General features: G+C 61.6%; 1 protein-coding gene across 1 annotated transcript; it reads right to left on the reverse strand.

Annotated features, from left to right (window-relative positions):
• Positions 1-1,138: 1,138 nt before the first annotated feature.
• Positions 1,139-11,938, reverse strand: ALOX12B (arachidonate 12-lipoxygenase, 12R type). Its single transcript, XM_051825202.3, has 15 exons — positions 11,485-11,938; positions 10,469-10,673; positions 6,846-6,927; positions 6,645-6,737; positions 6,432-6,554; positions 6,084-6,187; positions 5,715-5,887; positions 5,440-5,583; positions 4,204-4,407; positions 3,929-4,015; positions 3,461-3,630; positions 2,932-3,053; positions 1,858-1,958; positions 1,484-1,654; positions 1,139-1,350 (listed from the first exon to the last, which is right to left on the reverse strand). Exons 1-15 carry the CDS (start codon positions 11,629-11,631, stop codon positions 1,171-1,173), a joined length of 2,106 nt encoding a protein of 701 aa, XP_051681162.3. The 5' UTR covers positions 11,632-11,938; the 3' UTR covers positions 1,139-1,170.
• Between the last annotated feature and the right edge of the window lie 565 nt (positions 11,939-12,503).

Below are 12,503 nucleotides of genomic sequence, written 5' to 3' on the forward strand. Positions count from 1 at the left end.
AACTTGAAAAGCAAAGCCCTCGACAGCCACTCAAGGTGCAGCCGCAGATCACCTGTGGCTCAGGCCCTGTGTTTGCCGCTCAGGGGTTCTGAGCTCCAGGCCTGGGCCCAGGACATCCGCCAGGAGGGTTTTGTGGGCCACATGCGCCCAGGTGAGGCCACCGATCTCGGCTTCAGTTCTCCAGACCCCGCCTCTCCACAGCAGCCGTCTCTTTAATGCCAGCTCCACGCTCTCCACCCCGCTCCCACCTGGGGGTTCCCTCCGCCCTGGCCAGCTGCGCTAACCTCACCCCGTACCTCCCCATGACCACCTTCACCTGCGCAGCCCAGCATGCTGCCAGCCACAATGGCCAGGTGAGCCAGGGGCAGCCCTGAGGAACAGAGCGGACACGGGCATAGTGTACCTCGTGGGAGCACTGGCAGCCTTGTGCCTACTGAGTTTGGGGAGCCACTTGGATTCAGTGCCTGCATACCCCACATTCTTACCACCCTGTGGCTGCCCCCACCCACTGCCAGTGGCCAGCCAGACCTGTGGCCTGGCTCCCTGAGGTCAATGCTCTGTGCCACGCCCTCCTGCTCTTCTGTAAGCAAGTGTGGTTGAGGAGCAGGGGGTCTCAACTCCCAGGAGAGTGGGTGAGGTCAGGGAGGGATCCTGGGGACAGTGGGCCACTTGGAGGCTGCACTTAGCGGGCTGGGCTCCTCTGTGGGCGGGCCATGGTGGGAGTGGGCTGCCAGAGGTGTGGCTCAGGGTGGCATGGGTTCCTAGCAGGTGGAGCGAGAGTGGTCTGAGTTTCTTGCAGGCAGTGGTCTTTAGGTGGGTGGGTGGCTTGTGTTTCACCTTGGATGGGTCTCAGGTAATGGGGGGGGGGGCTCTATGTGGGCTGGACTTGGGCAGACTAAAGCCCAGGTAGGGGGATGTAAGATGGTCTGGGCTGGCTGGGAGTTGCAAGAGCGGGGTCGACAGCCTTTTCCCCTGCCTGGGCCCCGCGGTGGAGCACCCCCGCCTTCCGGAGCCAGCCGTCTGGCCTGGCCGGGATTCCCTGAGGCCCCGCGCTGGCCTCCGCCCCCACCCCCACCTCCACCCCCACCCCCAAGCCCCCGCCCCGCAGTGGCTTGCGGCAGCAGCGCGGTGCCGCAGTTTGAAGTCTTTTTATTGGAAATCAGGAAGGCGCTAGATGGAAATGCTGTTCTCGATCAGCACCGGGTCCAGGTAGTAGTAGGGGACGGGCAGGCACTTGTTGCGCTGGCGGATGCGGTGCGAGATCTCGGCCAGGCGCTGGCGCAGGGTCGCGATGCTGCGCCGCGGAGCGTCCTCCACGAAGTGGATGTCGGGGAAGTGGCCCAGGGGCCGCTGCGGGCGAGAGCCGGGCCGCTGGGACGGAGCTGAGTCAGCCCGGCCCCACAGCCCAGCCCCGTGCCCCCTTCCTTCCTCAGCTCCCAGCCCCCGCACCTGCGCCCAGAGGCCCCGCGCCCGCAGCACGCACCCTGTCGTCAGGCTCCCGGCTCAGGGTCCAGAGCACCAGGAGGATGATGCCCGTGGTCTTTACGTCTGGCAACGTGTCCAGGAAGACCTGCGGAGTGGTCAGGCCTTTGGCCTGCATCGGTGGGTTCCGCATGGTGGAGGGGAAGTTGGGCATCCAGGCGGTGAACTCCAGCTGGGGGCAGGTGGACGACGGCTCTGGGTCAGCACGCCCCGAGGGGTTCGCATCTCCCGGGCTCCCCAAGGCCAAGCCAAGGCCACCCACTCCCACCATTGCCTTGAGCACCGTGCCGCTGGGCTGCTTTGGTTCCGCCCGGTTCTGGGTCAAGACTGGCCCTGGGGCTATGTTTAGGAAGTGTGGGGAGGGGGCACAGGTACCTGGCCTGTGTTGACAGCTGCGTGCTTGGCAGAGCAGGTGTAGATGATGATGGTGACATAGCGGATCAGCTCCGGCACCGTTCGCAAACACCTGGGGAAACCTGAGCCACGGGGGATGGGGGAAGAGGCCCAGGCAGCTTCAGTGCCGCCCTGGTCCTGGCTGGCAGCAGAGGGCGCCCCAGAGCCCAGCTCGCCCGGTGCGCCTGCCTCCGGTGGCCACAACCCCACCCTGCCCAGTCCAAGCCACAAGGCTGGGGCCAGGGCCTTCACTGGCCCTGGCCAGACGTCCTCCAGGACTGCTCATGATACCTGCTCCGGGTGGGGCACTCAGATGGCTCTTCCAGCTCCCCTGTGGGGCCTCTCCAGTCCCAGCCTTGGGGGCAGGGGGTGCTCCCCTCCTTTGGGAAGAGCCCTGGTTTTCCAGCCCCCCATACAGTCTGGAGATTTCCCAGTTGCTTCCCTGCCAGCTGCTTGCTGCTCTCTCCCATTGTCCTGGGGAGAGGCCAGCCCTAGTTGCCATGGTGACCCCAGGTTTCCCCAAACCCCACACAGTCAAGCCTGACCCACAATGTTCCTCCCCTGGGAACTCCAGCTGCAGGGATAGCGCACCTCCACCCAGCTGAAAAACTCCTAAACTCAGGAGTCACCCACGGCCCCTCCCTCTGCACACCCACCCCAAACTCAGAGCAATCACCAGGTCCTGTCATTTGAAGCTCCGGAGTAGCTCTAGAATTTTCTGTACCCCCATAGCCCTCACGCTGGCCAGGTCCCTGTCACCTCCCTCCTGGACAGGGCAGCAGCTTCCCAAGTCATCCCCTGACCGTGAGTACAACCAGACACCCTGACGTACAGCTCTGGCCTGAGACCCGGCTCCCTCGGGCACCCAGGCAGTCCCACCTCCTTAAGCAGGCTGCACACTGACGCCTGTCCAGGGCTCTGGGCGCTCACTGCTGCTCTCCTGCAGCCAGAAGCTCCTGGCCCCCAGCACATTCTGCCCTTCTGCGTTGGAGCCCCATTTCCCAGCCCACAACGGTTGGTGTGTGGTGGGGAGGAGGGGGCCGGCCGGGACCCTACCTGAGCTCTCACGCCCCAGGAGGCACTCGTTGAATATCTCCTGCACCCAGCACTGCAACTCCAGGTCGCCTTCCACGGCCGCGTCACAGGGGTAGTAATAGCTGATGATCTCTGTCACGTACCTGAGCGCGGGGACAGGGCCGCAGTTGGGATCCTGCCCTTGCCCTCCCCTGGGCCTGCTTCTGCCACTGCCCCGATGATGCCCTGGCCTTGGCTGGTCCCAGAGCTGCCCCAAGCCCGCGAGTGGGCGGAGGCGGACAGGTGGCTTGGCATGGTGAGAAGACCCCCCCCCCAGAGCACCTCTGGCAGGAGTTGCATGAGGCCCACAGGCAGCACGGAGCCCAGAGGGGTGGAAGGAAGGAAGGAAGGAAGGGGCCCGCCAGGCCCAGGGAGCAGGTGTGTGAGGAGCACACAGACCCCAGACCCTCTCCCCAAAGCCAAGCCCCTGGATAACACCAGGTCACAGCTCAGGCTCCCCCCAGGTCCCCTCCAACATGCCAGGGGCCACCCACTGCTGTCCCGACCTCACCTCTCCAGTGCATCCCACACGGCCAAGCTGTCGTCGCGGTAATAATATCTGGGCATGTCCTGGACCCCACGCTTCACGAAGTCATCGGGGAGGTAGAGGCTATCATAGGTGAGCTCGGACAGGCCCCGCACCATCACCTCGGCAAAGCCCTTCAAGCCCAGGGACATGCCCTGCCAGGGAGGAGGCGTGGGTGGAGCCGGGTAGGCTCCTAGCCAGGCCTCTGGGGTTCCCACCTGCCTCAGGTCCTCCAGGAGTCCAGTGAGGGCCTCTCTCTAACCCCAGGACCGCCCCCCCCAGTCCCAGGCCAGCACCACAGCCCCTGCCTCGGCTCCCTTCTCAACACAACACCCCGATCCCTTCCTCACACCCTCTCGCCACCCCTCGCAAGTGGGAAGTCCTTATTGTAGCTGGACTGCAAAGCCAGGGGGAAAGCAAGGGTCTCCTTGGGGCTGGGGGCAGAGGTCTCACCCTGGCGGACAGGCCGCCTTCGTTGAGCAGCAGTGCCCGCCCGATGCTGTTGATCTGGACAGTGTAGCGCGTGTGGGGGATGAGGAGCTGCAGGGTACACACGGACAGTGAAGGAGCCCTGAGGGGGCTGCCCTAAAGGATCTTGGCACCCACGACCCTCGCTTGGGAAGCCCCCACCCTGAGCCCTCTCTCGTGGGTCCCCAGGCGCCTACTGACAGCTGAGCTTCCCAGCAGGGCAACACAGCTCCACAGAACCCTCTCGCCCAAGCCCGCACCTTGTAGAGGGGGTGGCACATGGGCAGGTGTCTCAGCATGGCCAGGAAGAAGGCCTCCGCGATGAGGTGGGTCTCCAGCAGGTGGGCGTTGGCCTCGTGGCAGTAGAACTCAGCATAGCGCACCCACGTCTTGGCCAGCAGCCAGTCCCACTCCGAGTCGCTGGGCAGGAAGATGGGGCAATCAGGCCCGGGGGTCTGGCTGAGCTGGGGGTGGGGAAAGAGGGAGGGTGTCGGAGGAGGGAAAAGCCCCACCCACACACTTGATCCCCTCCCATCCCCCCTCCCAACAGCGATCCCCGCTGAGCCTTCTGCCTGCATTATCTTTCCTCTGTCCCCATCTCTACTTGGCAGCTCCTACTCCTTCTGCAAGTACCAGCTCACAAGCTCCCTCCTCTGAGACGCCTTCCTTGCTTCTGCCCCAGGGCCACCACAGTCAGCTGTGCAGGTTGGGCACAGAGTGCCCAGCCCCCTTGCATGGCAGTTCCCCTAACAAGCCAGGAGCACCAAGACTTGGCTGACTCCCCCGAAAGGAGTGCCTTTGTCTGATCTGTGGTCCACCATGGCTCCCCCTCCGGCCACACTGCCTGCTGAGGCCGCGGCAGAGTCTGGTTAGCCTGGTGCTTCCAGCAGAGGCCAGCCCCGGAGCACAGCCTGATTTACCGAGTGGTTGGACGAATGAGATCAAAGAGCCACCACACACATGCCCATGTGGTCACCTCCGTGCACAGTCGCGGCACGCACACTTCACACACGTGCGCCTCAGGACCCAGGTTCACATACGTTCACACAGGCACAGGGTGCAGCACAGGATGGGAGGGCAGGGACCCTTGGGAATTCTGCAGGCTTTCACGCACATGTCACACATGGAGAGAGACATGCATCAACACAGGTGTACGAGGGTATGTCCAAAAGCTCACGGAAAATGATGTTTCTTTTGGTGCAAAAACTTTTGCAATCCATGCATAGTTTTTATGCAATATGCATATTCCACTAAGTTTTTAAAGACACCTCATATGCATGTATTTTTTTTTTTTTTTGCACCAGAATAAATTTATCTTTTAATTCCATTTTCCAAGCCTTCTGGAGATACCCTGGGATGTATTCTCCATCGTCGCACACACAGGGAGCTTCGTAGAGGCTACACACACACACAGGCAACGGACACAGGCACACGCGGAGGAACCCCTGCCCACGAGCGCGGAGCCTCGCACACAGCCCCGCCCGCGCCCCGGGCACCTGGATGGCGATGGGCATCAGGTTGCCCTCGGGGCCCAAGTGCAGCAGGCAGAGCGGGGCGCAGTGGTACTGAGTCTGGCCGTTGAGCTCCACGGTGGGGATGCCCTCCAGGATGCGGTAGTCTGCCAGGTAAATGTTCCCCTTCTGCAGGGGAGCCGCGATGGACGCGTAGGTAGGCACCACGCGTCCTTGGCCCACGCCTTGGGGTAGAGCGCTCAAGGGATGGGCCGGGAAGGGATGGGGGGTGTCTGAGTCTCCCCTGGAGAGGGCCTCACCTCCAGCTCCGCCTGCAGGCACGTGCCCTCGCCCAGGCTCGGGGCCACCATGTCATCTGTGACGGGGAACTTGTCTGGGATCCGCGTGCAGCGGCGGATCAAGCCTGGGTTGACGCCGTTAAGGTACTGGTACCCAAAGAAGCTGTCCTCCGCCCAGTGCTCGGCCACGTACTCTGGGGGCACAGCGCAGGGGCGTCACCACGCCACCCAGTCCCCCCTTGGGTGGACAATGGGCACAGCTCAGGGTCGGCGAGGAAAACCGCGCCCCCAGGGGCACAGGGCGACCATTTCCAAGACGCCACCAGGGGGCGCACCCACCGCCGGCCAGGGTCCGCCCCCGGCCGCATTTGGGGTGGCCCGGCTCCATACCGGAGACGACAGACTTGTGGCCAGGGAAAATTTTCTTAATATCCTTGAGTCTCTTCCACGAGCGTTTGCAGTCCAACAGGCCGCGGACTTTGAATGCCAGCGCCCTAGGAGACGGGATTCGGGGTGCGGGTGGGGGATCAGGGAGGCTGCCAGGTGTGGGCTGGGGCAGGCGGCGGGTGGCAGGGCCCCCCAACCCCGCCTAGGTCTCTGCGTCTCGTGTGTGATGTTCTCTAGATTTGTCCCTTCTGCGCCCTATGTCCTGGGACTGCCCTGGAGGTGGGCGTGGAGCGGGGGTGGGGGGTGGGGAGCGATGGCCTCCTGGGAGCGCCCAGCCCTCCTTTCACTCACATGGGCCCCAGCCGGTAGAAGAAGGAGGCCGTTTTGAGGAAGGAGTAGCGAAGATTTAAGTTCAGGTACTTGGTGGCCTTGATATTGATGAGAATGGGGAATCCCGGGATATAGCCATTCCACCTGCAGAGACAAATGCGGAGCTGGGGCCTGGGCACAGGGGAGGAGCCACAGGAGCCACAGCTGGGGCCCTGCACAGCCCTGGGTCCTTACTCCGGCCGGTTGGGGTTTCGGAAGCGCCGGACAGGAGGGCGGTAACTGGGGATGTGCACGTAGTTGGGCAGGCCAGGCACGAAGACCCTCCAGCTGCCAAGAGAAGGCAAAGACGGTGGCTCCCGCCGCCCCGCCCCCGCCCAGCCCCGAGCAGCACCCCCGCTCCCCACTCGCCCCCAGCCCCCGCGCCCTCCCCCTCACTGGTAGTAGTCCTGCTTGGCTCTGAGCTCCTCTTGTCTGTGTTCCAAAAGGACGGGGAGGCAGTCCTCCGCTGCTGTCTTTCCTGTAAGGGGAGCAAGGCGGGGGCTCAAGTACCGCCCCCCCTCCCCGCCCCGACCCCTGCCCACCTTGGCCTGCCCTAGGCATGGGCTCAGGGCTCAGCGTCCCCTCCCCCCATCAGTGGACCCGGCCCATGGCCTTCTGGGATCTCAGCCAAAAAGGTCAGGGACCGCCCCCTCGGCTCCGCGTGCCAGGCCCACTTCTAGACCCACTGGAATGTCAGTAGCCGGCAGCTGTCGGCACCTACAGGGCACCAGGCTTTCTAGTCACTGTATGGGTAGCCACAGTTGGAAAACTGTGTAGGGACAACGCTAGCACACAGGCAGCCATGCGAGGCCCAGCACGCCCGCTTTGCAATTCCAGGCGCAAAGGCAGTGGAGCCCAAGTTTGCTTTTGGACAACAGGTTCATTGATTGGCAAAACCTGCTCCTAGTTTCCCCGCGGCTTTACACAGTATTTATTGAACTCACTTGGTGTCACACCTCATAGTTTCTGCTGAGAAATATTGGAAGGCCCTGGTGGTGAATCCTTCACACAATACGATTCTAGAATCCAAAGTCCAGGGCAGGCATTCTGGCACAGCGGCCCAAGCCACTGCCTGCCACACTGGCGTCCCACAGGATCACTGACTGCAGTCCCGGCTGCTCCACTTCCGATCCAGCCCCCTGCCAATGCGCCTGGGAAAGCAGCAAAGGATGGCCCAAGTGCTTGGGCCCCTGCACCCATGTGGGAGACCTGGATGGAGTTCCAGGCTCCTGGCTTTGGCCAGGCCCACCCCTAACTGATTAGCCATTTGGGGAGTGAACCAGTGGATGGGAGACCTCTCTCTCTGTCTCTCCTTCTCTCTGTAACTCTGTCTTTTAAATAAATAAATATTTTTAAAAAATAAAAAATTTAAAAATCCAAATATTTGAAACATGTTAGCACTGACGTAAGCCAAATGGAAGATTCCACACTTGACCTTATACGATAGATCATGATCGAAATGCAGGCACATGAAAATTATTGTGTAAAATTATCTTCAGGCTGTGTGTATACAGGGTATGTATGAAACAGAAGTGGATTTCGTTTCAGATTGGGTCCCCTTTCCAAGATATGTCATTCTGTGTATGCAAAATCCAAAATCCAAAATGCTTCTGGCCCCAAGTATTTTGGATCAAGGATAAATAGCCTATATAGATAGATATGAAACTCTCCACGGACATACACGTGTGTATAGCTTCTAAATAAAATCTAAATTTCTGTTTTTTAAAGTTTTTTTTTAATTTATTTGCAAGGTAGAGACAGACAGAAGAGAGAAAGATCTTCCATCTGCTGGTTCACTCCCTAAATGACCCCAACAGCCCAGGCTGTACCAGGTTGAAGCCAGGAACCTGGAACTCCATTGAGGTTTCCCACGTGGGTGCAGGGGCCAAGCACTTGGGCCATCTTCTGCTGCTTTCCCAGGTGCATTAGCAGGGAGCTGGATCAGAAGTGGAGCAGCCGGGACTTGAACCGGCGCTCTGATATGAGGTGCTGGCAGCTTCCTCAGCTGCATCACAGCACCGACCCCTAAAATCGAAACTTCACAACCCCTCGGCACCTTGGCTTCAGCAGAGGACTATGCTCCCGGGCCCATTACACAGAGAGGAAGCATCTAGGCTGGGACTTCACCCAGCCACCCAGCCACCACCCAGTAACAGCCACCACAGCTGTGAGGCCTTTTAAACTCCTCTTGGAAGCTAGGGTGCAGCAAGCAGCCAACTTGAATACCACATGGGAAACCCAGAAGAAGCTCCTGGTTCCTGGCTTCAGCCTGGCCAGTCCTGGCTGTTGTGGCCATTTAGGGAGTGAACCAGCAGATGGAAGATCCCTCTCTCTCTCTCTCTCTCTCTCTGCCTTTCACATAAATAAAAATATTTGAAAACAAAAGAAAGAAGTTGTCTCGTCAGATTCTCACATCAACCTTATGCAGTGGGTTCTGCTGTCAGCTCCATTTTATAGATGTGGCTGCTGAGGCTTAGAGTAATTCTGGAGTGTACCAGACGTCCGGAGAGATAGTGGTAGAACCGAGATTGAAGTCCACGCCTCCTGACTGGTGGGCCCTCTGCTGGCTGGTGCCTGTCACTACAGCCCCACAAGGTCCTCACGTCTCCACTCCCTCCCCCTCCCATCTGGCTCAGCTCTCGCGGTGTTCTGGAAGAATGGTGTCCCCTGGAGTTATGCAACCCAGAGCCCAGTTCACCTTCATCCCCAGGGCGGGCGCCTCACTCCTTCGAGGGCCCAGCAGGTGACTCAGGTCTCCCTGCCCTGGCGTTGCGTGGCTGTCACCCCACCCAACCCCATTCCTGCCCAGCCACCAGTGTCACCCTGCCGGTCTCCTGCTTCTACGTCATATGTCAGGCAGACCTATCCCTGCGGGGAGGCACTCTGTCCCCGGGGAGACCCTCCCTAGCCCCCCACCCCTCAGGCCTGCCTGCGAGTGCCTGCCTCTTCTTTCCTGGGCTCGTGCCCCCCTCTTGGGGAAGGCTCTAGCACAAGAGAGAAATGGGAGAAGGGCGGTTGGCTGGGGGGGGGGGGGGCTCCAGGCCCAGCTGTGCTCAGCTCTGCCTTCCCTGCCCATTAGGGGAAGCTGGCAGAGCCGAGGTGGCGACGCCAGGGGTAGAGAGAAGACAGGCGTCTGCCCGGGTGCGGCGGCCACATCTGGGACCCTGACCCAAGGCAGGGCAGGCTGCAAGGAGCTCAGGCATCCAGGCTCCGTCCCTCTCCCTGGTGAGCAGACCTGCAGCTGGGAAGACAGCCAGATGGCCTCGGCTAGCTCCCGCGGAGAAGCCTGTGGGATGGGCTGGACCCTTCCTGGATGGAGGGGGCATTTGGAGAAGCAGTGAGTCCTGCTAGCGACACGAGGGGTCCCATTGTGGGGCTGGGAGGGGGTAATGGAGCCCTTTGGGGCAGCACATCAGCCCATCGGCTCACCAAACACCCCATCAGAAAACCACGGCACTGGGAAAGTCTGGGGCCACAGTGCCATCCGGACCTGCGGCATGAGCAGGACTTCTGAACAGAATACCAAGGCCCCGCCGGGAAGAACGGGCTTCCCTGCTGGAGCGGCAGCTCCCGGTTAGAGTGCCTGGGGAGTGTGCATGGGAGCAGCGGGCAGGCGTCTCCAAGTAGCAAGCAGGGTATCCTCTAGGGGAACTGAGGCTGAGCTTAGAGAAGAAGCCAGGGACCGTCAGAGCGTGCAGGGTGCCCTGGAAGGGGGCGGGGAGCCCTGCATGGGGGTAACAGGGAGCATGCTCTGGGGTGCGCCTGGGACGCAGTGTGCAGCCCCTCGTAGGTCCAGCGCGGCCGCAGAGGCTGAGGCTGACGTACAAGGGCAGCAGTAGCTCGCACTATGGGCGTGGTCATTTCTGAGCCTCCACACCCAGGACACGTGGGGGAAGACGGGGCTGCCTCGGCCACCTCTGCCCAACCTGCCACTACAGGATGCTTGGGAGCCCCTGGTGGGGCTGGCCGTGCTGGGGTTGCCTGGAGGAAGAGCGAGGGCAAGGGCGGGGAGGGGTTACCTGTGGCCTCCCGGAGGGCCAGGGTCTCGTAGCCATCCATCCACTGGTAGGCAGGGAAGTGGTAGACGCGGCAGTCTGGGGCGCAGATCTGCACATAGTTGCAATACCAGGGGCTCTTGGGGAAGAAGGAGTAGCGCTCTTTGTGCAGGCGGACGATGAGGAGCTCACCCAGGTCCTGCTGGCACTGCACCGTGTAGTCGTCCACCTGGTGGGACACAGGGCTCAGCCTGGCTCTTGGCGGGGACAGAGTGGTGGAGGGGGCGGAGGAAGAGGCACATCGGCCTGACCCTTGGGCGCCCCTCTTTGCCTCCTGTAAGCTGACTTTTCCCTGCTGGGCCGGTCCATCCAGGACTGGGCAGGACCCCAGTGCCCAGCCCCCTCCCCTGCGGACCCCCAGCGGCTGCCCTTGTCACAGTAGCATAGCAGGAGGTAGCCCAGCCAGCACCTCATCCTCCCACTTCGCAGGGGTTCAGAGATGCCCCCACAGACACTGCGACCCGTTCGGGACTACAGAGCAGCAGGGGCCTGGGCCTGGCTCCAAATCAGCGCTGAGGGGTAAGGACCCATGGGACAGGCAGGTCCCTACCCGATAGGCTGGTCTGATGCCATTTTTAAGTCACCAAGAATCCAATGCAAATTTCAGCCACTGATGATGCAACTGACAGGGGAAGCGTAAGAATGGGAGAGAGAGGGATGAGGGAAGGGGAGACGGCAGTGGAGAGGGGACCATGAAGGAAGAGACAGCAGGGGCAGGAGTGGGAGAGGTGGGGGGGGCAGAGAAGCAGAGAGAAAGGGGAGGAGACGATGGGAAAAGCCATAGGGGATGAGGGGAGAGGTGTGGGGAGGACAGGGACGGAGCAGAGGCTCAGAGCCAGTGGAGGGAGGCTCTGGGAGCCCCCTGGGGAGTGGAAGCCTCTGTAGCCATGCTGGCTCCCTCCCTCCCCCTGCTCTGTACCCCTCCATCCCCCGGTTGCCAGCTGCACGCCACACACACACACACACACACACACACTCACCGCCCCAGTGGCAAAGTCTCTCCCAAAGTGGTTCAGCAGCTGCTTATGGCTCTCGCCTTGAGTCCCGACGATGGTCAGCGAGATGTTGTCCAGTGTCCCGGACAAGAGGTCCGTGCCCGTGGCCACCCTCACTTTATATGTGGCCATGGCTGCTCTCCCAGGAGGAAGAGGGGGGCTCAATCCTGGCTGCTGCAGGAGGCCAGCCGAGAGCCAGCCCGGGGCCAGATGGCTTGGAGGAAAGCTGCAGGCTACCTGGAGCCTGAAGGAGCTGCTGCCCGGGCAGGGGCCGGGCCGGCCGGGTGGCACAGGCGGCAGCAAGCAGGCGTCTGGGAGCTGGCGGGCGCGCAGCTGGGCAGGGCGCTGGGCCTGCCTCTGAGAGGGCGGATGGTGATGCCGCGGATGAAGGAGTCTCCCGGGGCGGGAGCACGTCCCGCCTGAGCCAGGGCCTCCGGCAAGTGCGGGGAGAGGGCTGGGCGGGTCCCCAGATCTTTATCGGCCTAATAAGCTCCTTCCTCACCCCCCCCCATTGGCAGCAGCAGTGCCCGGCCCCCTGGCCAGCAGGGCCCACCCCCATGCAGCGGTGACCTGCATTGGTTCTGGGGCTGCGGTGGGTGGAGGAAGGAGGGGTAGTGATGTGAACTTGATGCCCTGCTGGGAAATGGGGCCAGTAGGGGTCCAGGGCCCATGGCAGCCAGGGAGTCCAAGAGAGCAGCTACTTGGGCCTGGGGTGGGGGTGAGGGCATGCTACAGGGAAAGAAGACGGATCAGGGTGGGATACTGAGCACGGGCTGCTCAGCACAGGAGGGCCCGGGGACTGAACACAGAAATCAGCAGATGGGATGCAATTTGGGGCGTAAGAACCAAACTACCCACTACATGGGGAGACTCACAAAGATGGATGGAGTGACCAAGGGCCCACGCGGTCATCCCATCCATGGGTGGGTGGGTGGGGTATCCAGAAAGGCACAACCAGGCCATCCTCTTTTTTTTTAAGATTTTATTTGTTTTTTGGAAAGCAG

This window comes from Oryctolagus cuniculus, chromosome 17 (genome assembly GCF_051225735.1).
Source record: "Oryctolagus cuniculus isolate XC-2025 breed Fujian yellow rabbit chromosome 17, ASM5122573v1, whole genome shotgun sequence".
Taxonomy (NCBI): domain Eukaryota; kingdom Metazoa; phylum Chordata; class Mammalia; order Lagomorpha; family Leporidae; genus Oryctolagus; species Oryctolagus cuniculus.

Bases quoted from the DNA above. Each gene is read 5' to 3' on its own strand.
- ALOX12B (XM_051825202.3), bottom strand. From the start codon at position 11,631: ATGGCCACATATAAAGTGAGGGTGGCCACGGGCACGGACCTCTTGTCC. The intron at 3,054-3,460 runs GTGAGGTCGGGA...CCCCGCGCTCAG, and splicing joins GTGTGGGATGCACTGGAGAG to GTACGTGACAGAGATCATCA. The intron at 1,655-1,857 runs GTACCTGTGCCC...ACCTGCCCCCAG, and splicing joins CAGCTGTCAACACAGGCCAG to CTGGAGTTCACCGCCTGGAT.